Here is a 27,489-nt window from a genome sequence, read left to right on the forward strand (position 1 = left end):
TATCCACATTTTATTGTTACAGGATAGTTTGTAAATGGAAATATTTTCATAATTTAATGTTATTTTTTGCACTAAAACAAAGAAAGAAATTTGAAGTTGTTAATTCAAGATTTTTTGCTTAATTCAAGATTTTTTGCTAAATTTAAGACTTGGGTTTTTTTTACTTAATTGAAGATTTTTTTTGCTTAATTCAAGATTTTTTCTTTAATTCAAGCTAATCTTTTTTTTTTTTTTGCTTGATTCAATTCAAGACTGTGGAATTTTTGACTTTGCAAAAACATCCCAAGGGCCGGACTGGACCCTTTGCCGGGTCGCATTTGGCTCCCGGGCCGCATGTTTGACACCCCTGGTTTATGCACTATTTGGTATACAGCAAATTGGATATTTATCTCTATGTATTTTTCATTTAATTACATAAAATGGTACAAATTATTATAATGAGGTGCTCAGAGCAGCAATAATTAATTGTTTTAGTTTTTTTTTTTTTTTTGTTTTGTTTTCAAGGAAAATCCCAAAACTTTAACTAATTCTTTCTCAGATGTGCATGTGTGGTGCTATTCTCTCACATCTGAAATGAATATATTTAGAACTGACATCATTCATTTATTTCTGAATCACTGCTGTTTTCACCACTGGACACAGCTGTAAATGCAAAGAATGGAGTTTGATGCTGAAATGACAGCATTTCTTCTACGTGGAAGAGTTTGATTGTGAGGCTTATGAAGGCATGAAGTTATTATGGGATGTTATTTTCTTTGCTAAGGTGCCATTTGTTGATCCACGGTTCAGACTAAACTGTTTGTTGGAATCCAAACAGATCTATTAGTTCAGCTACTGACAACACGAACTGTACAGAAAACAGGTGATTTGTGGTTTGAATGTGGCTGTTTTCAGTCTAAAACAGAGCTAAGCTAGCAGAGCTATAATGTAAACTATCAGCTGATGCAGCACACAAAGATTATAAAGCAGTGTTATTTTGAGTGACTGTTAAAATAAGCATCTATGAGTTTTAGTTTGAAGAAGAGATCTTGATGATACCATAATTCAGGTGTGTAAATAATGAGTCTTATACTTTAATTAGTAATACAGTCTGTGGAAACAGTGTTGATTTGTTGGTGGTTTTGATCCGAAGTGTGTTCTGGTAGGTGATTTCCCCTTTTATTGAAAGTTTAAAATATCAATACTACATAGAACCCCATTAGTATTTGATTAAGTTTTTATTTTTCCTTAGGCATGTGTGTATATTGACATGAATGTAAGAATGACAACAATACTGCTGATAAAAATAGAACCTCTCATACATGCTTTTCATTTGAGAGATTTCCAAAGAAATGCAAAAGGTGGCACAAGAATGAAAACTTCTTTTAAAATAAAGATTTTTGAGGACATAAATACAGATATCACATATTTTATTTCAACACCTTGAATGTCAACTACAGCAATGAACACACAATACAATATGTCATGATAAAACGATAAAAGCCAGTCTGTCTGAATTTATACATACAATTCACATAATTCAGTTAGCAGAACCCATCTGGATGTCTGTGACAGTGCAATCAAAGTTTAAGTGTGTGTGTGTGTGTGTGTGTGTGTGTGTGTGTGTGTTTTAAGGCTGTCAGAGTGTGCTGTATTAGGTGTGTATTGGCAGGTTCTGTGGAGGCTCTGCAGGCAGATTATTCTGGACCTCAGCTTCATGTTCAGCTGGTGCTTTAGCCTCTGAGAAACAAGAGGAATAACAGAAATAAAACACAAATCCATGACACACAACATACTGTATACTGATATCCTGTATGACACCTCAGGTTGTTTACCTTTATCCTCCTGTTTCTGTGACTCTGGTTGGAACTGTAATTCTCCATTAGGACCAGCAGGAGGCTGACCGTCCACTACCGGCTGCTCCTTCTGTCTCTGAGACATCTCTAATACTGCCTGAAAACGTGCAAAGACTAAAGGCTTAGATCTCACAGATATCACCTGTAGTTAATGCAGACTGAAAACTGTTTATTTCATAAGTCTCAGCATTAGGGATGGGAATCGAGAACCGGTTCTTTTTGAGAACCGGATCCCAGTAGCTCGATTCCTTGGAATCGTTTGCCTGCCTGCTTAATGATTCTGCTTATCGATTCCGCCTTGTTGCGCATGCGCGATGACATCATGCATACGTTGCATTGTTTTGGTCAGAATGTAGCCAACATGGTGTTGAGGCAGAAACGGTCCAAACAGACCACACCAGGTCTAAACAGACCACACCAGGTCCAAACAGACCACACCGGGTCCAAATAGACCACACCGGGTCCAAACAGACCACACCGGGTCCAAACAGACCACACCGGGTCCAAACAGACCACACCGGGTCCAAACAGACCACACCAGGTCCAAACAGACCACACCAGGTCTAAACAGACCACACCAGGTCCAAACAGACCACATCAGGTCTAAACAGACCACACCAGGTCCAAACAGACCACACCAGGTCCAAACAGACCACACCAGGTCTAAACAGACCACACCAGGTCCAAACAGACCACACCAGGTCCAAACAGACCACACCAGGTCCAAACAGACCACACCAGGTCTAAACAGACCACACCAGGTCCAAACAGACCACATCAGGTCTAAACAGACCACACCAGGTCCAAACAGACCACACCAGGTCCAAACAGACCACACCAGGTCTAAACAGACCACACCAGGTCCAAACAGACCACACCAGGTCCAAACAGACCACACCAGGTCCAAACAGACCACACCAGGTCTAAACAGACCACACCAGGTCCAAACAGACCACACCAGGTCTAAACAGACCACACCAGGTCCACTGGAACACTGTTAGAGCTTCCATTTGTTCTAAACTGTGGAATCCCTCCAATCTGCTCAAACATTTGTCCACATGTGATTCATTTGACTCTCTACTTAGTGGAGCTTGTGAATCTAGTAGCAGAGGCCAGGCCAGGCCGTCATCTGGGCCCAGTTCTGGTTCGGGCAACAAACATTATACCCCCTCCATGTAGTGGGAATGCAGCAATACAGGAATCAGTAAAGCGTCTTTAGTTTCACTTTCACTGTACTGTACCCCCCCACCAGGCCCGGCATCATCTGTTCTTATTATTTGTACATACTGTATATGTTCTATTTTCTGTGCAGATGGAAATATAAAAGACAGTTAATGCCAACACACCTGTCTGTACTCTTTTATTCCGTCACTCAATGAGAATCGAAAAGAGAATCGATAAGGAATCGGATCAATAAGCAAAATCGATAATGGAATCGGAATAGTTAAAGTCTTATCGATTCCCATCCCTCCTCAGCATGTTTCCAAACATCCGTATTAGACATTTCGGTTAAGTCTGAGGTGATGTAGAGTGATAGACGGAGGGTGTTACCTGCTGATACTCCCTCCTCTGAGCCTCCAGGGCTTTTCCTCTCTCCTTCAGCAGCTCCTGCTCCTGACGCAGAGTCTCGGCTCTCCTCTTCAGCTCCTCCTCTTTATCCCGGAGCTCGGCCTCAAATCGCTGGAGCTCTTCTTCTGTGTACGCCGGCTTAGTGTCCAGAGTCTGGAGGGACAGTTTTTTATCAGGGCTGATACTGACACTAATGATCAGGGAAACAACTAACTGATTTTTGAAACCAACATTCATTCATTTTACAAATCTTTTCATCATGTGGAGGGTCCTGGAGCCTATCAAAGCTCTGGTGAAGGTGGGTACACATCTGGAAGTATCACCAGTTCATTGCTGACATATAGTGACTAATAACCGTTCACTCTCACATTCACACCTACAGGCAATTTATATTAACCAATAAACCTATGAGGTGTATGTCTGGACAGTGGGGGGAAGCTGGAGAACCCAGAGAGAACACACACCGACATGGGGAGGACATGCAAACTCCACACAGACAGACCCACACCAGCTGATGCTAGATTTAAACCTTGTTGCTGTGAGGAGATAATGTAGCACTGTGTAAGCCAATATTATTTTCCTTGTCAATACATGGTGCCACTGTTTTACTTGCATTTCATGTCTCCTGGTTTTCATTGAGTTCTGTGCATCTGTTTAATCATTCCCTCACAGTAGTTGATCTTAGAAGTCTTCTGTGTTTTCTTAAAGTTCACTGCTAAATTAGCCTATAGCAAAGCCACTCGCTAATGCTAACTACCTAATTATATAGCACTTGCTACAACTGCACTTACATTAAAAATTTAAATCTTTGTGTCCAATCAAGGTTATAATAGTTTGGATTTTTCATTATAGTTTAGTTTTATTTAGTTTTGACTTTTTTCTCTAATTCAGTTAGTTTTAATTAGTTTTTGGAGCAAGTTGCTAGTTTTTATTAGTTTTGTTTTTTTTTTTTTAATGCTTAGTTTTAGATTAGTTCAAGTATTGGTTTTAGCTTCTTTTTTTTTCCATATCTTTTCTGTTCTTCACCGTCGTATTCATGTAAATCCCAGACAGGACTCTGGTGCTTTAGTCTCCATGTTTCCAACTCTAAACCAAGTGTCGGACCATGAAGTGTCATACGGTGCCGCTAGCTAAAACTGATGGAGTGAAATAAATCAATTTCATATCAATCCGACATTGACAAAAATGAAAATGAAGGGAATTTTATCCATAATTTTTTCCATTTTTGCTAGTTTTGTAAACACAATACAGTTTCAGTTAGTTACCGTTTTTTTTTCTTTTAATTATAGTTTTTATTTATTTCAGTTAACAAAAATGTTTTTACAATTATAGCTTTCGTCATTACATTAGTTTTCGTTAACGATAATAACCTTGTATCCAATTTATGCAAAACTTGCGAAACGTCTTTTGAGTACAATTCTGTAATACTTCTGTGATATTTAGAATTAATTTTTACCATTAACGGGAGCACAAATATTAAATATTAGTGAAGAAATAACACTTAATTTCTCATTTGAGTATTGATGAGCTCACCACTCATGACATGTTAATTCTGCTACATTCTTGAGGTGACAAAAACGATAAAGTTCATCCTGGCCAGGAGACTTCATACTTCATGAGAAACTCAAGTGCTGATGTAATGGGCGGCCCTCTGCTTTTCCACATTAACCACGCCCACTTTGAATTTCTGACCAGTCACATAATAGCTCTCGGACACCGCACGAGAAGGAGAACTCCAAAACTGGAGGTTATTTTGTTCTCACAGCCCTAGGAGCAAGTGAAATGTGTCTGTTCTTATGGAGTATTCAGCAGGCTTTAGTCATCAGATAGACCTCTGAGCAGACGGAGAGAGGAGGCTTTATCAAAGACAAAGTAACACCTTCATAAATTAATTTATTTTACTGAATTTAATAAAATAAAACCAATTGTAAGAATGCAGAATATCAGGTCTGATATTTGATCCACCCCAAGTATATTCAAATACAATGTCAGACATGTCACATACTGCAAACAACACCTCCTCTCCTTTTAGATATGACACTGAGCAACAATATAACTGAACAGTTTTGCTTTTGCTCTAATTTTTAATGACTGGTTAAATTCAAGTATGTGAAACTGTGTCTATTTTCACATCAGACCTATTCCTCTCAAACTGTCACAAATGTGTTTAAATTTGTGTTACCAAGAAAATCTACTGTGCTGAGATATTGTGTCCACCTGCGTCCTATCAGGATGCCGACTGGACACCAGGGATGCAACGATATGAAAATTTCATATCACGGTTAATGTGACCAAAATTATCACGTTATCATTATTATCACGGTATTGTTGAAATTGTGCTCAAAATGTTCAAAAAGTACTGATACACACACTGAAATAATTTAACAAAGTTGTATTTTGAAGAAAAAAAACAACAAGAAAAAACAACTAAAATAACTGGCACCATGTACCTTCTGTTGCAGAAACATTCATGTATTAACTCTTAGTGATCTGAGCCTATTTTGTCTGTTTTTCAATACTTTTGATTTTTCCTTTACATACTATACACAGAAATGTTTACTATACCCATGTTTGGTATCTTTTTTTTTTTCAGAACAACCTAATTTATATCATCTGTCTATCATTTTTTTCACTTTAACCTACTACATCAACATAAAAGGCCAGAAAACACAAAAAAATATATAAAATCCGATTTGAAAAATGTATATACTTTATTGCATAAATAACACACTGATGCTTAATGAACCTTTTCAAAGACTTTAAAAGTGAATATTGGTTCCAAATATTAGGTATAGGAAATTAAAATTGTAATAAATTAAAACTATATTCAAATATTTAACATAAGAACAGATCTCTACATTGGCGTTTTCTCTGGAAAAGTGCGGTAATCAAACACGGTTATCATGATAATTAGAATTTAAATGGTAGTACTAACTGTTGGCAATTTTACCGTGCTTTATCGTTATACCGGTAATCGTTACATCCCTACTGGACACCGTCATTATTGTACAGGTGTGTCTTAGATGTAGATGAAGCTTTTTCATCACAACACTTTCCTTTCCGCTGTTGGTGTTATCCAAACTGATCGCTGACTTAGTTAACAGTCTATTCATTGTTGTTCTGCTTTAATTCCACTTGTACCATGTCATAATTCATTCTAAACACCTCTTCATACCCAGACACATCTTCCAGCCCACTGAACTTGCAAAAACAGGCTCGTTTTAGAGGAATGGAGCAGTTTGTGAAGCTGATATGCATATGACCTGTGTGCTTCTTCTACTGTGTAATGACATCAAAACTTTTGATTTACGTCAATAATTTCCTCACTGACAAACTGAGACATGGTCGTTGTAAAACTGTTACACAATGACATTACTCAGACTCTGCAGAATCTTGTGAAGAACCAGATCTGATTCATCAGTGTAATAAACATGGCCACACTATTGCCCGTCTCTTTTGGATCAATGCGACAATATTAACCATTCAACTTCCTCTCCACATTTTCCCATCTCATCCTAAGATCTGAACCGCAGACCGTCTGGCCGTCTCTGAGCTCCTTACCTCCCACTCTTTGGGGTTATTGAACTCCTTCTTCTCTGTGGATTTGAGGAACTCATCCAGGCTGACGAGCCGGTCTTTATTTGTATCCACCTTAAAACATGACACAAACAATAAGCAGTATCAGTTTATAAGTACTGAACTAGGCTGAATGATGGAATGTGATAAAAGCACAGTCTTACTCACATTCTTCATGACATGTTCTCTCATCCTCAACCGTTCTTCCTCCATCTCCATCATATCATCCTCCTCATTTTTCGGGTCATAGACTTTCTCCAGCTGAAGGCAAAAGAATAGATGTTGATTGCCAACACTGAGGCTGAGAATATGACTACTATTAAGGTAAAACTTTAGAGGGTCTCCAGAAGCTAATAGTGAACACATAAAACAACTGCAGTTTCAAACTGATAATCAACCACTTTTATACATCGTCTTCTTTAGTAATCTTTTAGTTAGTTAGCTGATAAAATTACCTCCTTAGTGAAGAGAGCTTCTAATTCCTGTTCATCTAAAACTCCATCTTCATTTGTGTCTGAAAAGAACAGAGAAGAAATTTTATTAAGTGCAGTTTAAATAAAAAAAATTAAAAAAAGAGGAGGTAAATAGGAAATAAGTGTCACTCACCATGAAGTTTGAAGAAGGTTTTAGGGTTAAACTCCTGTGGATCCAGTCCATCTGTCTCCTCCCACACCTCCCGCAGCTGGGCTACACTACCCTGAGTGTTTCCAAGTGCAGAAATAAAAAATAAGTAAGATTTAATTCTTCCCTCAGTTTCACACCACCGACATGGGCCTGTTTGTGCGTACCGGAGCGTTGACTTTAGGATGTTGGCGGTGTTTCTCCTTCAGCTCCTGCATTCTCTTCTCCTCCTTTTCCCTCTTCTCCTGGTCCAGGCCCTTCAGGTACTCCCGTCTCTCATGCTCTTTCAGCATCTCGTAACGCTTGAACTCCTCGTGCCTCTCAGCATCATAGTTCTCCAGATCTTTGGTGGCCTACGCAGAGATTCAGAGAAATGGAAGAGAAATTCTTTGAAGGGTTTCATCAAATGAAGACATAGACACAACGCAGAGGAAATTAACCACAGAGGACAACAGGACACTGGTATTTGTTTATCACTGCAAGGCGTTACCGTGGAGATTAGCAGCTCAAGGTCTTTGGCCTCAAAGGTGTTCTGATTGTGTGGATCCAGATGTTCAAACTGCTTCAGCAGAGAGGCATGGTCCATCTGCAGACCTGCACAGCACATTGAGTACACCAATTACGACCTACATGGTAATTCATCTGTGGGTCTGAGATGTGAACGGATCAGAGAGAACTCTGATCTGCACTGATGTATTCCACAAATATATATTTTATTATGCTTGCACATGTACATATTATTAAATGCGTAGATGCTACATTCACTGCTTGATGCTAACCCTGCTAATCTGCACAAGAATCATGTCCGTGCTTCATATGCTCCTTCCATCTGCTCTGCTTAGATTAATTATATGGATCCATGAACATGACCTGAATATGCACTTCTGTATGTTTTCACTCTGCGAATATACTGAGTACATATTTGTAGTGAACCACTGCAATTCCACACTGTATATGTCAAAGAAACTGTGGACTGTTTAACCCTTTCATGCATAGTGGTCTCTACAGTGGACAGTTACTCTACAGCTTTACTCTTGTATATTCATGGGTTTTGTTGTTTTAGTTCCATATCAACCAACACAGTGGACACTTATGCATCATCTCATAAACTGCAATTCATACCACTATTGTAACTTTGCTGTTCTTGATTGATTCTTGAGTGGAAATCAATTGTTAATATTTATTTTTTGCATATTATCTCCATGAAGTGAGTAATAACTAGTATAAGAATATGTTAAAATGTGAGAAAACATCAGATTAGCAGCATTAAACATGGTTTCATTTCACTGTTTTCATATCACTTTATGATATTGGGTTTTAAATACATGTTTCTTTGCTTCAAGAATAAAATTCATGGTGTAGCCAAGTGGACATTTTTGTAACTCCATGAAAAACAGGTTGATTTAAAACAAAATTCAATCACATTGTTTTTTTTTTCATGCCTAAAGAGGAATAAAAACACTCAGGAAAAAAAAATCTTGATTAAGGTTCTCATAATTCATGCATAAAAGGGTTAAAATGTAACTTTGCATGATTTCATGAATGGCAAAATGTAGTATTTTGTTTTCTATTCGGATGGATCAACCAAAATTAGTACAGATTGATCTGTTTCCACAAATTATAGATTGTTCTATTTTTTTTTTAAAACCTGGATGAAATTTCAGGTTTACTGTTTATTAATAAGACTGTACCTTTTTGCATCAGTAATTTTAGTTTGGATGTGACTATGTCAGTATTTATTATTTTATATAGCAAACAATACATAATGAAAAAAATCAAGTGAAAAGGCCTTTAACAGAGTTTGTCTTAAAAGTTTGCAATAAGACTTTAGTTTTATCAGCCACCATTCAGTTTATCTTCTTTATGTCCGGATTAATCATTAACAACAGGAACTTCCTGTTGAAATGAGGCAGAAGTGGCCCCTTCCTGTTCATGTGAACCACTTATACTATTACTTTACTGAACAAAAACTTCCACAAAACCAGGGAACATATTTTAAAGCTACTGTGATGCAGATTCCTCTACAGAGAGCAACATTTGTCTTTGAATTGGCAGAAAAACCTTAAAAGCCTCTTTTCAACACAATTACCTAATATTTCTGTTTTGTAAAAACAATTATAACACCATGAACACCAAAATCCAGTGACAGGAGTCTGCAGATCAATCATCACATACACAGTTATCTATAGATCATTTGTTGAAGACACTTTTTCAGCCGTTCATGCATGAATAATTTTTTTCATATTCTTTTTATCTTAAAAAAAAAAAAAATCAATGTTACAGATATCATCTGTAGGTGGACATAAGTGTTACCTCCTTTGTTTCTTAGTGAAACAGTTAAGCTATCTTGACTGTATACACAGTATATCAATGAAAACATTCCCTCTGCTCTGTGATGTACAGGAGGTTACACCACTCACTCTGTGTGTTGGTGCTGTCCAGTTTGGCCTTTAGCAGCATCCTCAGACGAGACACCTCCTGCCGCTTCAGCTCATCCAGGCGCGTTCTGACATGATGGCTGACCAGATCCAGCTCCTTACTGAGACGACCATTCTGATGGAAAAGCAAAAAATTCAATTATGAGAAAATACAAAATGTCAGATGTTTACATCATCTCAAAAAAGTAAACAAGAAAGCTGTGAAAATAAAGACAGAGAGACAAGAGCAGCTGCTTGGATGCTAACCTTGATATCCTCTGTGTTCGCTGTCTGTAGCTTTTCTCTGAAGTGAGGGTCTGTCTCTAAAACCTCGATCACCTCCCTGAGGTATCTGTCGTAGTACAGGCCTGTGTCCTGTAATTTACAACAGCTTTAATCTATGATGCAACTCTAACCTTTAAAGTATACATTAGATGATTTAATAAAAAAATGTATTAAACATCACTGAGACTTCTTCTTTTCCTTTACCATGTTCTCCTCTGGAACTTCTTCTTTTGGTTCTTGGTTGGCTCCATTGCGGTCAACAGGCACAGACCAGGCCACGGCACAGAGAGAAAGCAGCAGCAGCAGCAGCCAGGTAGGTGTCCCGTTCATCCTCCTTCAGTGTAGAAGAGAATGTTTACTGAGTGTTGATGTGGTATGGCTGTGTTTGTGGAGCAGTGATCACATTTTGTATTCTGAATTTCCCCTAGGGGATTAATAAAGTAAATCTATCTATCTATCTATCTATCTATCTATCTATCTATCTATCTATCTATCTATCTATCTATCTATCTATCTATCTAGTCTTGATAAAACCTCAGCTGAATGATTAGCGGATTGTCAAGACTATTCCCAACCCATACACTTATTCACCAGAGGTTTTATGTTCTTTATTGTTATTTTTCTCTACACCATTCTTCACAAAACCAACCACATTTGATTTTAACATATTTCATCAGTAAAGACAGATTAAACCTGTGAGTAGCAGTCTTATCCACACACGATCATTGAAAACAGGTTACAAATTAAAAGGGGATCAGTGTCTTCGAGCTTTAACCCTACTCAAGACCTTAATATCCTCCTTTCTACATCAGAAATGTAATATATCTATTCTGTAAAAAAAAAAAAAAAAAAAAAAAAAATATATATATATATATATATATATATATATATATATATATATATATATATATAAATATATATAATTACAGCATCACCATGTCAGCATCATCCAGTGATAAAAGTTCAGTGAGGCAATGCTTAAGAAAACAGTGTTTTGTGTGTCAACCCCATCAGACTTTTGTCAAGAGCTTAAGGTGGAGACAGCAGCGGCCACTTCCAAATTCTAAATGCAGGAATAATCCTACTTAAGGTTTTGCTCCAGAACAGCCACGTACAACACAGTGTTTCCTGATTTTCTTGACATTAGCTTAGCTTATTCTTGATGAACACATGTACTCTTCAGTTTACACATGATCATAATATTATCATGTTTCTGTTAAGTTACCACTTTTGTCACCTCGACCAAAAACATACCCAGGCAGATAGCAAACATATGCTTTCAATTAATATAAATGTGTCATTTTACATTTAGTTAACTATGACCAGGTGTTCGTCAAGTATAAAAAGATCTCAGGGATTCTTAAAAGCAGTCTGAAATGATTCATGGTAAATGTGTCTTTATTTGTCAGTAAAAAGCAACTGTCGGATCGGACTCTTGGACTAGTCTTAAGTGGAAAACAAGAGAAATATGGTGTTTTCCAGGTAGAACTGAGCATGATGCATTACTATCCAGTGTTATATTAGCTGCAGTGCTAACTAGCATAAGAAAGGAAAACACGACAAACTGTTTTCAAATTTAACACAGATACGTTGTTACATGTGAATTCCTTCACGACCAAACAGCCTTCTGTGACTGGAATCTAATGTGCCAGTTAACCTATGTTCTGAAGTCTGATTGTATGTCCTTACCAACGTCCTGTTAGTGTTACCTTAAGATCAAACGCAGGTTCGTGTCTATTTCTGTCGCCGCAGGCTGTAGAAACATCTAGCACAGGTCTGTTCTTCTACAGTCTGTCTACGATGTTCCAGTCAATCATCACTTAAAGTCCGCCGATAATAACCATATTAAACGTGTTTTAGCTTAAAATAGCTTTAAGTAGGTGGTTTCTTACCACAGGTAAGGTGGTTGTTTGATCCAATGCCCCCCTGACACGATCTGCATTTGCGTCGGATAAAAATGACGTCATGAGATTGACTACCGTGCTGCGTTCAGGTACCGTCGGAAATCACTCATTTGCTGGTACAGCTGTTGCTCATTGTTCTGTTGGCTGGGTTTCCTGTATTATAGTTTGTTTGTTTTTTAATTTCTAAAGAATTACCCACTCCAAAAAAACAAACAAACAAAAAAAAACAAAAAAACAAAACAAAACAAAACAAAAAAACAGGGAGGCAAGGGGTATTGTTTTTGGTTCGGTTTGGTGGTTAGCAGCAAAACTATTGGTTCAATTCAAACCAGATAAGGGTTTATAGATTACACTGGGTTACAAAAAAATGTTTTTTGCAAGTTGTCTAGGTTTTTTCAGCTGAATTAGGACCATTTTGCACCGCTAAATCCAAAATGACATCTGTTTTTCTCAATCAGGTCAGGTTTTTTTGCTAATTTGATTTTTGAAAAATTTGATCCTCTCGCAAAATTGATTACATTTTGTGACTTTATCAGTTGATTTTTTTATATAGTTCTCACCCAAAATAGGTTTTTAAGAGAAAAAAAATCATTTTCTAACAGGATGTATTTATTAAGTGTTGCAAACTTTAATTCCTGTAAATTGAATAATAGATATTGATGAAGGTAAGTACATGTAAATTGAACATTAAATCGTCATTGTGCAAAAAAAAAAACATTAATCATAAATTGGCAAAATTAAAATCTTCAGAACTCGTTTATTGCAAGAAATATGAAAGAATTTTGTATCATATGATGTGAAAATGCCCATAAATGTAAGCAAAAATGTTAAAAAGCCAATATGTAGCATAGTTCAGAAAGTTGACCTGATTGAGCAAAATGAATGTGATTTTTGGATTCAGCACACCAAAATTATCCTAAATCAGCTCAAAAAACTTAAACAATAAACTTGTTGTTGAACAGTGTTACCAGTGACCCAGAATAGAAAGGTAGGCCAAAGATCAAATTTGTTATGATTCTTTAAAATCTTCCCATTTACTTCAGAAAGGTGAAATACATGCGAGGGGTGGGGTTTGTTGTGTCTGGCAGCACTTGTTTTCACCTTTTCCCCTTTAAATTATTCATACAAATGAAAAATATATCATCAAATGTAACTATTTTAGCATGACTTTTAAAAAAATTTAATGTCGTTTCTTGCTTGGACTGTAAAAATTAGCTATAATATCCAATACACTTTTGAATATTTTTCAGTCTGTACTATCCCCATTCTACGTATATCGACACTGCCTCATCTCAGTAAATGTCACAGAATTAGTAACTTATATCTAATAACTTCTATCTTTGATTTATGTGATGAAAGCATGTACAACTGTTGCATCCCTAATTCAGTAAATAAAACATGAATGCAAAGGTTATGTACAAACCATTTTAATTCCTTGAAAAATAGACTTGTTCTATGTTTAATTCACAACAAAGACATAAATCACTTGTAAGTTTGAAATAAATTAACATTAAAATAATTGCACATAATAAATAAAATGTATAAATATGATGCATCCGTATAATATCTAGGACTACAATAAAATAGACAACTGACATAAAGTATGGCACATGGAAAACACGTTGCAAACACAAATAAATTAAGTCCAAATAAATTAACAAGCACTCAAAATGTTATTTTTTAAAAATATAAGTATAGAAACATGTCACAGCACTTTGAGGTAATTTTATATCAGTTTGACTGATGAAGGTGAAGGGTTTTTGATTGATTCACACTTTCAATGTAACAACGGATTCAGCGTTTAGAAATCAATCTCTCTCATGTCAGTAGGTGTTCCGGGTCTTTCAGGTTCCATCTCCTCATCCTTCTCCATGGGGCCCTGCTGAAGCCCACTCCTCAGCCGCTGACGGAGGGCGTATTCGATCATCTCACTGTAGCACTGCAGCACTGCCTGGAATTAAAGACAAGAAAGTGAGTTTTCTGATCAACTGCATGCATTTCTCAAATCATTTATAGACTTTCTTCTGATTTGATTATTCATAATTAGTCTAAAACAGGGCTGTCAAAGTCATTTTAGTTCACTGGCCACATTCAGCCCAATATGATCTCAAGTGGGCCGGAGCAGTCAAATTATAATAATAATAATAATAATACATTTTATTTATAAGTGCCTTTCAAGACACCCAAGGACACTGTACAACAAGATAAAACAAACAATCCAATACAATCCAAATTATAACAGTGAAAAAAGTAAAATTACATTATGATAATGTTTACATCTACAAAAATCAGAATAACATGAACAACTGGAACCATCTTAAGAAAAACAACTGCAATTTTAACAATATTCTGCCTCAGATTATCAGTTTATCCTTTACACATGTGGATTACAATTTACATTACAAATACAAATGCACAAAACATTTAATAACAAGTGGAATATTGGTAAAATTGCATTTACTTCTCTTAAGACATTTCAGGTTATTCACATATTTTGTAAAATAACAGTTTTTTAATATAAACATATTCATGTAATTTTCCTTTTTTTACACTAAAATGAAGAAAAAATGTGCTGTTTTCATTGTTTATAGGTTTAACATGATGGTATTTTACTGGTCTGACCCACTTGATATCTAATTGGTCTGTATGTGAAATCTGAATTAAAATGATTTTGACATCTGTGATTGTTAATATCTTCAGTGTAATTTTTGTATTTCACAAATCCATCCCACGGGCCAGATTGGATCCTTTGGCGGGCCGGATTTGGCCCCCGGGCCGCATGTTTGACACCTGTGGTCTAAATGTGTGAAAATGTTTGGGTGGACTCACTGGGTCAGTCTGACACAGCTCTGCCAGTGCTTCAGTCATGTGCACCAGCTCAGAGGCCTCCTTGTTTCCCAGACCTCGAAGGGCGCAGTTTAACGACGCTGCAGCAACAAGTGACGGTGGAGCTCCGAGAAAAGCCGAGTCACAGGCGCACATGGCAGACAGAGTGTCGCTGTGCCGCCGCAGGGTGGACAGCAGCTCCTCACAGTCACTGTCTGCCGCTCTGCTCTCCACCACAGACGCAACAAAGTGTGGAGGAAGTCCTGAGGAGTCACTGATGCTGTGTCCCACCGCAGAGGGGCCAGGATGACACGCTCCATTTCCTGAGGGGAGGGGGCGGGGCAAGTCAGAAGGGATGAAAATAGGACACACAAAGAAAGTTTAGGAGTACTGTGGAATTTAGTTTAGTTTAGTTTAGTTTAGTTTAGTTTATCTTAGATTTGTTTAGTTTAGTTTAGATTAGATTTGTTTTGTTTAGTTTAGTTTAGATTTGTTTAGTTTTAATTTAGTTTAGTTTAGCTTAGCTTAGTTTAGTTTAGTTTTAATTTAGTTTAGTTCAGTTTAGTTTAGATTTGTTTAGTTTAGCTTAGCTTAGCTTAGCTTAGTTTAGTTTAGATTAGATTTGTTTAGTTTAGTTTTAATTTTGTTTAGTTTAGCTTAGTTTAGCTTAGCTTAGTTTAGCTTAGTTTAGCTTAGCTTGCCTTAGGTTTAGTTTAGTTTAGTTTAGTTTAGTTTAGTTTAGGTTAGTTTAGGTTAGGTTTAGTTTAATTTAGTATAGGTTTAATTTAGTTTAGTTTAGCTTAACTTAGCTTAGCTTAGTTTAGTTTAGTTTATGTTTAATTTAGTTTAGATTAGTTTAGCTTAATTTAGATTAGCTTAGTTCATGTTTAATTTAGTTTAGTTTAGTTTAGTTTAGTTTAGCTTAGTTTAGGTTTAATTGTGTTTAGTTTTAATTTAGTTTACTTTAATTTAGTTTAGTTTAGCTTAGCTTAGCTTAACTTAGTTGAGTTTAGCTTAGTTTAGGTTAGTTTATGTTTAATTTAGTTTAGTTTAGCTAAGTTTAGCTTAGTTTAGGTTTAATTGTGTTCAGTTTAATTCAGTTTAGTTTAGCTTAGTTTAGCTTAGTTTAGTTTTAATTTAGTTTAGTTTAGCTTAGTTTAGTTTTAATTTAGTTTAGTTTTAATTGTGTTTAGTTTAGTTTTAATTTAGTTCAGTTTTAATGTAGTTTACTTTACTTTACTTTAGTTTTAATTTAGTCGAGTTGAGTTTAGTTTTAATTTACTTTACTTTAGTTTTAGTTTAGTTGAGTTGAGTTGAGTCTTGTGTATTTGCAGCTGACTCCCTTGTAAAAGAGTTTTTTTAATCTCAATGTGATTTTTTTCCTGGTTAATTAAAGGCTAATAATAACTAACTACAGAGCAGGTGTAGTCATGAATATTAAGTTGTGATGTTCAGCTCTGTTCAGCTGTTGCTCTTTTCTGTAACATAAAAACTGCTTCCATAACCAACGTAAAGCATGGTGAAGGAGTGGTACAGTGATGAAGTGCTAAAACTAAAGCCAGCACACACATTATTCCAGCTACACCTCCTTCACACCTCACTTCATCCTTGCGTGGGACGCTGCATGACTGACTCACCCTCAGGTTAAATGGCAGAAAACGTTATTCAGCGGCTCCTGCACACAGAGTGTCAGCTGTGACATTATCACACTCTGTGAGTTTGGAGGCGCTGAGGACGCAGCCAGCGGCCAGGCAGTACGGTGAGGACGGGCACAGACAGACAGGCAGACAGGAACCTGTCCATCAGGGAGGACGGACAGAGGGAACACCGCCTCGTCACAGCTGCACTCACTGCACACCTGGAGAGGAAAAGAACACCCACAGAGGATCAGCGTCACTGCTAAGGTTCAAGGTTCCAGGTGACTTTATTTGTACCTGTGGGTAGATTTGTTTTACAGACGAGGTGACTGTTTTTGGCGTTACAGCAAGGACACATATTGAACCTGTTTCGGCACGGTACTTGATCGAGCGTCCAGACAAAAGTGTTCAGTGTTCCACTATTCATCAGTATAGCGCATGGATAAGGAAAAGAAATTAAATAAATAAATAAGATATAAGATGCAATAAAACACAATTAAAAACCCAGAGAAGATAAAAACAGTCTGGAATAAAACCAGGATAAGAACATAAAATTTAAAAATTAGAAGTCGCAATAATAATAAATAGAGCAAAGAAATAGAATAAATAACTAAAATTAACTACCTTTGAACTACCTTCAAATCACAACTTAAACATTGGATGAAGGAAAACCAAGCCTGTGACCATCAGTAGATCATCAACACTGTGTTGTTCTGTGTGTTTTTAGGATGTTTTGCATTTCTGTCTACTGTCTTTTATGATGTCTTTTTACAATATTTTGCCTTTTTGTCAACTGTCTTTCTTGTCACCTGCCTGGGGACTACAGATGGAAGTTAGCACTGCTGCTACAATCTGGCTGTTTACAGCTGCAACTGTTGTAGATGTTCATTAATATTGCACTGTCCCTATTAAATAAATAAAATAAATAAGTTAATAAAGTGCAATGTCACTATCTCTTATTGAGCTCAGTGACGGCGACAGGAACAAAAGTGTTTTATAAACGCTGTGTCCTGCTACATGATGATATGACCGGTAACAAACTGGGAGGTGACAGCTTGCGTACTTCCATGGCCCATTTGGTGAGCTCCTCTCTGCGCTCTGGATCCCTCTGGATGAGAGTGACGTAGAGCATGGAAGGCATGTAGCGCTCCTCCACCTGAAGCAGCCTCTGGATCACACGATGCCCCTGACACAGTGGGTCCCAGGCAGCTCGGAGCTGACGCCGGACCTCTGCTGTGGACGGGGGCCGTGCTGGTGCTGGTGCTGGTGCTTCAGCCTGAACCGGGTCATCCTCCACCTCCTTCACACCACAGAGACACAGACATGCCTCTGTCCTTCTGCATCGGCCTTTTGGCTAAAATATGAACTATTCCCGTCCCAGGGTGACAGCGGAGGGACCGTCACCTGAAGAGTCTCTTTGTAGCTGATCAGAAATGTAAAAATCCCTGCAGATCCTCTGTTTTGTCCTGGTTGAGGCTGTGTGTCTGAAGTGCTTTGTCGAATCATCCACTTTTTTTCCAGAGTTTTATACCAGTCGAGGGAGAGCGAGGGAGAGTGGCCGAGAGGGGAAGGAAAAGATCGTAGAAAAGGGGTGGAGATTCTCGTGAGTGACATAAATAATAAGAAGACAGCAATATGGTCTGTGCAACAATTGCTTCAACAGGTGGGGAGAGAGCGAGAAGGGGTGAGGGAAGGAGGCAGGGGAGGAGTGCGAGGAGTAGACACAGAGAGGAGTGGCCCGCAGGGACGAGCAACAGCTTGTGTTCGACTCTGAAAAGGAGAAGGGAGGCAAAGACAAGGCTACGAGGGGTGAGAGGAGGGAGAAACCAGAGACAAAAGGTCCTCTCCAGACTCTGGACAATGGAATGGATGACAAAAGGAATGAGGGTGTTTGTTTACAACGGGGACCATGTGACCAAAGATGTCAAACACTGATGGATGTTAAATCTGCCTGCTGCTGAAAAAAAAGTTATATTTTAATAATATATACTTTTATATTATTACCAAACCAGACAATGATTCATCGTTTGTTATTATTCCATCAGTTAAAGGTACATAGAGAATAAGTATATAACTTTAAATGAATCTGATTTCAAGAGCGATTTTGGTAAAAAAAAAAAAAAAATCAACCCATCACAGGGTGAGGAGATGATAATACAAAAGGGAAAAAAAGATCATTCTTGTCAAAGTAAATACTGATGAATTATCTTTTCTTTCTTTTTTTTTTTTTGAGAAATACATACTGTGGAGAATGTAGGAGTATATATGATAGGAATGTAAATTTATCTTTACACTGTATCTACACTAATACGAATGGAAGATATATACATTACATTAAGATTATATTGTATTTTTTAATTCTTTTTTTTTTTTTGTGTATTGTTCTTTTCGGGGGTGGTATTCATATAAGCCTTCTTTTTGGCTTCTAACCTCTCCTGCACAATTTTTGTTACTTGTTTGAATGTTGTTTTTTCTATTGCTGTTTTTATTTTGTGCAAAAAAAAAAAAAAATACATGAAAGGCTGCATTTTATTTTCTTTTTTTTTCCTCTTACTGTATGATGAAATTTCATATACACTTATATAAGGCAGTATTCTGTACTGGTAATTACCTGTCTTTTGCTGATAATAGCAATAAAGTAAAAAAAAAAAAAAAAAGAAAGAAAGAAAGAAATACATACATACTGGCACATGTGGAAAAAAGTTTTACTCCATTATAGTAACTTTAAGTGGCAGATTTATATTACTACTAATTAAAAATAACCTGACATTCCACACTTTGACATTTAGTACTTTCTGTTATTTATCTTTATTTCAGTAACATCTTGAACATGGGACTCTCACTTTTATTTGTTTTTTATTTTTTATACTTTTATACATTGATGATGCTACTTTTAGCAAATGATCTGGGTACTTCCTCCACCAACGTCAGCATTTTTTTTTAAGAAGATCAAAATTCAGGAGGAAATAATAAAGGACCTCATCTTTACAGTCATACAGAATGTTCAATTTTTCTGATACATACTTTTTATTTTTCACATAGAAAAGAGATGGCGGTTTTAGGATGTTTCGTTTCCACTGACTGTGTTCAATAAAGTTTTGGCTGAGAGTCACGTCACTCTCTTTTCTCTGAGGACTCTCATTGTCAAAGCAACCTGTGTCCCGTCGTCCTCCCCTCCCTGCGCCTGTGGCAATCTGCTCCTCGTGTTTAAAGCTCAGCGAAGCCACTGGGGAGGGCTGGGCGAGGTATGTGCAACAGACAGTGGAGCCAGGCAGGTCAATGAGCCGTATTGTCTCCCTTTACAAATCAGTGTCAGACAACAGCCCCTGGCCTTCTGCCTGCTGCTGGCTCCTCACACACTTCACACATTCAGAGGATAGACACACTTTTCACACACTCCCGGGGACTCCTCTGATGGCCACAATGGGGTCGCACTCACCACTGCAGAATACAGATTGTATTTGACATAGTCATTACAGGTGGCCTTCCACGCATTAAGGTTTCGATGACAGCTCAGGTTTCAAATCGGAGTTAAATGGACGACCACGCTGACACCGTGCTATGATCACCATGACTTGATTTGAGCTGAGCATCAATAATTCATGCGCTAACATACAGGTGACGGCTACTTTTGGTGAATAACAACAGGATTGGGTTCACAAGTGAGGTGTAAAAAAAGGTTTTTGTGGCAAAAAAAGATATATCTCCAGCACAGATGTCAGCAGGCTTATTTTGGAGATGTAAAGTCTAAGATGGAATATCATAAAGTGTGAATATATGGCACATACACAAAATACTATACAGCCGAACAAGGTTATTACACTGGGTTACAAAAAAGTGTTTTTTGCAAGTTGTCTAGGTTTTTTCAACTGAATTAGGACCATTTTGCAGCGCTAAATCCAAAAATGACATCTGTTTTTCTCAATCAGGTCAGGTTTTTTTGCTAATTTGATTTGGAAAAATTTGATCTTCTCACAAAATATAATAATTAATACCAAAATCAGATTGGTAAGCACACTTTATGAAACTTGTGACTTGATTCCTGTTAGGTACAATGGTGTATTCACCGCAGATGTAGCAGAATACGTCAGGCTTATTTTTGCAAGATCTTCTAGTCGAAGCCATTTCATTCACCTGTAATATTAAAAAAACATTAATCATAAATTGGCAAAAGTCAAATCTTCAGAGCTCATTTATTGCTAGAAATATGAAAGAATTTTGTATCATATGATGTGAAAATGCCCATAAATGTAAGCAAAAATGTTGAAAAGCCAATATGTAGCATAGTTCAGAAAGTTGACCTGAATGAGCAAAATGAATGTGATTTTTGGATTCAGCACCAAAATGATCCTAAATCAGCTCAAAAAACTGAAACAATAAATTTGTTGTTGGCCAGTTAACGAAAACTAATGAAATGATGAAAACTAGAATTGTAAAAACACTTTCGTTAACTGAAATAAATAAAAACTATAATTAAAAGAAAAAAACGATAACTAACTGAAACTGTACTGTGTGTTTACAAAACTAACTGAAACGGATAAAAATTATGGATAAAATTCCCTTTCCTTTTCATCTTCGTCAATGTCGGATTGATGCAAAATCGATTTATTTCCCTCAAGCAATTTTATCTGCTGGCACCATATGATATTTAAGGGTCCGTCACTTGTGGTTTCCAGTCGTCTTCTGGTCCCCACTCTACCTGGAAACATGGAGACTAAAGTTGGGAGAAAGCAGCAGAGTCCTGTCTGGGATTTATTTGAATACGACCACAGAGAAGAAGAGAAAAGATATAAAGAAACTAAAACTAAGCATTTAGAAAAAAACAAAAACTAATAAAAACTATCAAACCTGCTCTAAAAACAAATTAAAACAAACTGAATTAGAGAAAAAAAAAAGTCAAAACTAAATAAAACTAAACTAGAATGAAAAATCCCAAACTATTAGAACCTTGCAGCAGAAACACTTATAAGGACACATCCACTGTAAAACTATTCACTATCCTCATGTTAGATGAGAAAAATAAGACAGTCTTAGTTGTTTGCATGTCCTTTACACACGTGCACACACTCATATGTACATGTCTGTCAGTTACTGATCTTCTGATGATGTCCTACCACTGAAATAAACTACTATATCAACATAATAAGCTAATAATTTCACACATTACCATATTTTCCATTTATTGTCATTTTTTTTTATTGTATTAATTTAATTCTACATAATTTTATGCTTGTGAATTTGGTTTTGCCTCTGTAGCAAAATTCTGATTTGAGTTCTTCATTCTAATGCAGTGGTTTTCAACCTCGGCGTCGCCTGGAATTCAAATGGGGTTGCATGAAATTCCTAGTAATTGATTAAAAAAAAAAAAAACAAAAAAAAAAACCAACAACTTACTAATAAGAAATATATTTTGAGTTGAGAGAAACTGCAGCACTGTGGTTCTGTTTATCTGTCAAATGTTCATTGTGGTCAGTTTCAGATGCTGCAGCTCTTTCATAATTCATAGTTTGTATGAATTGTATTTGTATGTTTGTTTGTAAATCCAAGCTGGACTGACTGTACATAAATAGATAAAATTCTCCCTTTGTGCAGTAATCTACACCTGGTTTTTCTGCCTCTGTTCATAAGAATATACATTATATAAACTAAATGTCTTCTAAAATTAAACTTAAATTTGCAACATAGTATAGCAAACTATTACATGATCCAAAAAAAATTAATTTTAGCAAAAGAAAAAAAAATCTCCGTTCTGGGGTCGCCAGAAATTTGTGATGTTAAAATGAGGTCACGTTCCTGGTATTATTTGGGTGAACATGGTGTATGATCTTCTGTTCATGCTTTCTTTTTTTATATTCATCATTTAACAGGTCTTATGTATTTTATTTTATTTTTTGTAGTTTTGTTTGTTTGCTTTGTGTTTGTTTTCTTTCTCTTCTGCCCAGTTTACTCAGTTCTGGTTGTAGTTATTGTTACCAGTACAATAACACTGGTCAACAACAAATTTATTGTTTCAGTTTTTGAGCTGATTTAGGATAATTCTGGTGTGCTGAATCCAAAATCACATTAATTTTGCTCACAGGTCAACTTTCTGAATATGCTACATATTGGCTTTTGAACATTTTTGCTTACATTTATGGGCATTTTCACATCATATGATACAAAATTCTTTCATATTTCTTGCAATAAACGAGTTCTGAAGATTTTACTTTTGCCAATTTATCATTTATGTTTTTTTTTAATATTACAGGTGAATGAAATGGCTTCGACTAGAAGATCTTGCAAAAATAAGCCTGACGTATTCTGCTACATCTGCGCTGAATACACCATTGTACCTAACAGGAATCAAGTCACAAGTTTCATAAAGTGTGCTTACCAATCTTATTTTGGTATTAATTATTATATTTTGTGAGAAGATCAAATTTTTCCAAATCAAATGAGCAAAAAAACCTGACCTGATTGAGAAAAACAGATGTCATTTTTGGATTTAGCGCTGCAAAATGGTCCTAATTCAGTTGAAAAAAACCTAGACAGGTTGCAAAAAACATTTTTTTGTAACCCAGTGTTATCACCATGGTTGTTACTGTTTGTATTGTTGATACTTTTTTGTGAGGGTCTTCGCCACCTTCTTCTTTCTTACCCCCCCCCCATGTCAGGTCCGGCATCGAAATATGGTTCAACAAAGCTCATAATAAAGTCAGTAGAATATCAAGTGGAGCTTCATATACTTAATGAAGTTACCCTTAGCAAATCAAATTTGTTCAGCACCAAAAGGAGCCAGACTACCATTCTGCTGTTAGGATGGTGGACAAGACAAGTTAAAGAAAAAAAAAAAAAAAAAAAAAGAGGTCACAAGTCTAACCAGGTTGGGAACCACTGTTCTAGTGTTTGTTCATGTATTCATGCTCTGATTTGAATCTCATGAAGTCATTCGGTACAGCTTCAGAGCCGAGGCCTCACAGATGCGCATTAATGCGATGATTCACTGACACATGATCTACTGACTCACAAGTAGAGCCACTTTAAAGTCAGAATAAAAACTTTACACGACTGAGAAACGCTGGATGAAATTTCAGGTTTTTATCATCATCAGTGACTGCAGATGATAAAGAGCATATATCCTCCTGAGACCCAGGAAGTAAATGTTTTTGCTATTTTACATTAAATAATTGCCTTAATTGGAGACAGCATGATGCAACGGTTTTTCAGATACATTTTAATTAAAAAATATATATATAATGTCCTTTTCAGTGAACATTTTTTATTTCAATTTTTTTAAGTAAAGCTGTGAAACTCTTGTCCACTACAGAAGACAAAAATACACTGCTGGGTCACAGGAGGATAAGGCCATATGTTTTACATTTACACCATGTACCCACGTGCTCATGTTTATTCATGTGAGATGTGTCCTGTTAAATAATATACACATAAACTTACTCAGCTGATTTGGGAATTAGATTATTAAAATCTTCAGTTTCATATTTTTTGTGCATGTGGAAGTTTACTGATTAATTGGTAATTGCTTCCTGATTATACATGTTTTTCAGGTTGATTTTTAATTGAACTGTTTAATTTAGTTTTTTAGTTTAGTTTTAGTTTAGTTTAGTTTGTTTAGTTTGTTTAATTTAGTTTAGTTTAGTTTGTTTAGTTTAGTTTAGTTTAGTTTAGTCTAGTTTAGTTTAGTTTAGTTTAGTTTGTTTAGTTTAGTTAGTTTAGTTTAGTTTAGTTTAGTTTAGTTTAGTTTAGTTTAGTTTGTTTTGTTTGGTTTGGTTTAGTTTAGTTTAGTTAGTTTAGTTTAGTTTGTTTAGAATAGTTTAGTTAGTTTAGTTTAGTTTAGTTAGTTTTTAGTTTAGTTATTTGTTTAGTTTAGTTAGTTTAGTTTAGTTTGTTTAGTTTAGTTTAGTTTAGTTTGTTAGTTTAGTTTAGTTTGTTTAGTTTAGTTTGTTTAGTTTAGTTTAGTTTGTTTAGTTTAGTTTTAGTTTAGTTTAGTTAGTTTAGTTTAGTTTAGTTTAGTTTAGTTTAGTTTATTTTATTTTATTTAGTTTAGTTTAGTTTAGTTTATTTAGTCAGTTTAGTTCAGTTTAGTTTAGTTAGTTTAGTTTAGTTTAGTTTAGTTTAGTTTGTTTTGTTTTGTTTTGTTTTGTTTGTTTAGTTTAGTTAGTTTAGTTTGTTTAGTTTAGTTTAGTTTGTTTAGTTTAGTTTAGTTTAGTTTGTTTAGTTTAGTTAGTTTAATTTAGTTTAGTTTGTTTAGTTTAGCTTTGTTTAGTTTGTTTAGTTTAGTTTAGTTTAGTTTGTTTAGTTTAGTTTAGTTAGTTTAGTTTGTTTAGTTTAGTTTGTTTAGTTTGTTTTTTGTTTAGTTTGTTTAGTTTAGTTTTTAGTTTAGTTAGTTTAGTTTAGTTTGTTTAGTTTAGTTTAATTTAGTTGTTGTTTAGTTTAGTTTAGTTTAGTTTAGTTTGTTTAGTTTAGTTTGTTTAGTTTATTTTAGTTCAGTTTAGTTCAGTGGTTTCCAACCTTTTTTGGCTCACGACCCCATTTTAACATCACAAATTTCTGGTGACCCCAGACATTCAAAACGGAGACTTTTTTTTTTTTTTGCTAAAATTAATTTGTTTTTGATTATGTAATAGTTTGCTCTACTATGTTACAAACAAACGTTAATTTTAGTTGACATTTAGTCTATATAACGTATATTGTTGTGGACAGAGGCAGTAAATCCAGGTGTAGATTACTGCACAAAAAATTTGATTTCCTTGGTCAGGATCTGTCCAGTCAGTCCAGCTGTGATTTACAAACAAACATACAAATACAATTCATACAAATTATGAATTATGAAAGAGCTGCAGCATCTGAAACTGACCACAAAGAACATCTGACAGATAAACAGAACCACAGTGCTGCAGTTTCAGCTTCAAAGTGTGTCATGTCTTTTATGGATTGTGATTGTCTCTGTCAACTCACCATATACATTTTTATCAGTTACTAGAAATTTCAGGCGACCCAATTTGAATTCCAGGCGACCCCACGACGGGTCCTGACCCCAAGGTTGAACAACACTGGTTTAGTTTATTTCAGACACAAACACAATACAAAACATAAGGAAAAAAAATAAAAATAAAACATAACAAAAATTAAAAAAAAAAAAAAAGAATAATAGAAAGAAGAACAACTGTTGTGCCTGATGTGTAATGGATCTGATTCTGGTTAGTGATTTGCTAAAATTTTCATAATTGGTATTTTATCTGGCTATTAAACTGGTTCTTAGGTTGAATAAGTACTGTGTTTTTTCTATTTGTAAGCTTCAGTTATATCCTCCTCAGACCCAGGAAATGTCAGCAAAGTACCAGCTTTTTTGTTTTTTATTAAATCAGTGCCTATATTGGAAACATGATGCAACAGTTTTTTCAGATGCAGTTTTTAAAATTTTATGGAATGTCCTTTGTGGTGGACAGTTTCCTTTTTTTTTTTTTTTTTTTTTTTTTTTGTATAAAGCTGTGAAACTCTTGTCCACAAATAGGACAGAAAACCCATAGCTGAGTCTGAGGAGGTTAAATCAGTCGTAAATTCTCAAAATCCTTCTTTATGTTTTTGCCTGTTCATTTCATCCATAATACCACATGAGCGAGTAATTTCGATTTTCACTAAAGAAACATCCATACTGTAGGCTTACTCTAAGTTCAGAGGGCGATCAGCGGTCAACATCGAACGCAGATAACAGCTTTTCTTGAAACCACAACATAATGACAAGATGATGACAGCATAATCCTCCGACACTAAGTTGATTGTAGTGAGAGAATATGAGGTTTAAAGCGGTCGACAAGGCCTCGGCCGATAAAACAGGCTTTGAGAAGGGCTGAAAGCAGATTGAGTTTGAATGGAGGACTGTGTTAAGTTTGGTTCTGCCCAGTCAAGTGAGGTCAGGTTTGGGGTGGGCCGAGGAGGGGGTTAAGAGAAACAGAGTGACAGACCGCGGGGCTGTTTAAGCACCCCGCTAAATTCATGTGTCGCAGCTGTATTCAAACAACATGGATTGAAGGGGAAAGAGACAGGGATGAGCCAAAAGAGGAGTGCAGCAGGTCCTGAGAAGGGGGTGTGGATCCCCGCCCCTCATTTTCCAGCTCATTTCCCGGGACAGTGGAGAACAGAGGTCCCATTTTCCCCTCCGCCATTCACCTCACACAGACACCTGCTGGTCAAAGGGGGCGGAGACCACAGAGGCCAAAGTTTAACCAGTTCACAAGTCAGGGCACGACATAAACATTACTGTTACATTCGAATAATTAGAGTTTTCCCATGGATTCACACCAAAATTCAACGTGGTTTTCACCATTGCCATTTGCTTGTTGTTATTATTTAAAATGAAAATAAATGTGAAAGCTTAAAAAATGTTTTATAACAGCTTTTTCAGCTGTTGTGGTGAGTGATAGCTTAAAGGCTGTAACCAGGAAGGGGTTTGTTAAATTTAATTATTTCATCAATTTTTTTTTTTTTTTTTTTGGTCTCTTTTCTCTGTTACTGATCTAATTATGCTGTTGTATGCTTACATCTTAACGTCTCTGGGTGTGATGTATACAAGTGGGCTCAGTTTTGTTCTTCAGAGAATAGATTTGGATTGGAAACACTTTGTCAGTTTATCTATACTGTTCAACAAATATTCTTATTCTACCAACATATTAAACTGTGAAGAATAAATTACCTGGAAAACAACAGTAGCAACATGCAAACCTAGCAAAGTCATACTTAATTTGGTTAATGACTAAAATAAAAACTACACTGGTCTACAGTTTTTTAGAAATGATTTGCTTCAGAGATTAAAGGTGCTAAA

The 27,489-nt window shown here is 36.0% G+C and overlaps 1 protein-coding gene and 1 pseudogene across 2 annotated transcripts; both read right to left on the reverse strand.

Moving 5' to 3' along the window:
• Positions 1–1,392: 1,392 nt before the first annotated feature.
• Positions 1,393–12,259, reverse strand: LOC115424663 (nucleobindin-2-like). 2 transcript variants are annotated; one of them, XM_030142045.1, is made up of 13 exons: positions 12,196–12,259; positions 10,508–10,637; positions 10,286–10,393; positions 10,022–10,154; positions 8,092–8,195; positions 7,769–7,954; positions 7,587–7,677; positions 7,436–7,494; positions 7,149–7,241; positions 6,966–7,055; positions 3,387–3,557; positions 1,815–1,932; positions 1,393–1,719 (listed from the first exon to the last, which is right to left on the reverse strand). In XM_030142045.1, the coding sequence occupies exons 1-13, from the start codon at positions 12,243–12,245 to the stop codon at positions 1,634–1,636; spliced, it is 1,419 nt and encodes a 472-aa protein (XP_029997905.1). In that variant the 5' UTR covers positions 12,246–12,259; the 3' UTR covers positions 1,393–1,633. The 2 variants fall into 2 exon arrangements, with proteins under 2 accessions (XP_029997905.1, XP_029997904.1); XM_030142044.1 differs by lacking the exon at positions 12,196–12,259 and adding an exon at positions 12,013–12,189.
• A 1,621-nt stretch (positions 12,260–13,880) lies between these two features.
• LOC115424111 (G1/S-specific cyclin-D2-like) lies at positions 13,881–26,833 on the reverse strand (annotated as a pseudogene).
• Between the last annotated feature and the right edge of the window lie 656 nt (positions 26,834–27,489).

This window comes from Sphaeramia orbicularis, chromosome 8, assembly GCF_902148855.1.
Source record: "Sphaeramia orbicularis chromosome 8, fSphaOr1.1, whole genome shotgun sequence".
Taxonomy (NCBI): Eukaryota; Metazoa; Chordata; class Actinopteri; order Kurtiformes; family Apogonidae; genus Sphaeramia; species Sphaeramia orbicularis.

What these genes read in the sequence shown, in the direction of transcription:
- LOC115424663 (XM_030142044.1), bottom strand. Translation starts at nt 12,068, where the DNA reads ATGTTTCTACAGCCTGCGGCGACAGAAATAGACACGAACCTGCGTTTG. An exon ending in AAGCTCTCTTCACTAAGGAG is followed by an intron (nt 7,242 to 7,435) that starts GTAATTTTATCA and finishes TTTTGCCTTCAG; the next exon opens with CTGGAGAAAGTCTATGACCC. An exon ending in ACAGAAACAGGAGGATAAAG is followed by an intron (nt 1,720 to 1,814) that starts GTAAACAACCTG and finishes CTTGTTTCTCAG; the next exon opens with AGGCTAAAGCACCAGCTGAA.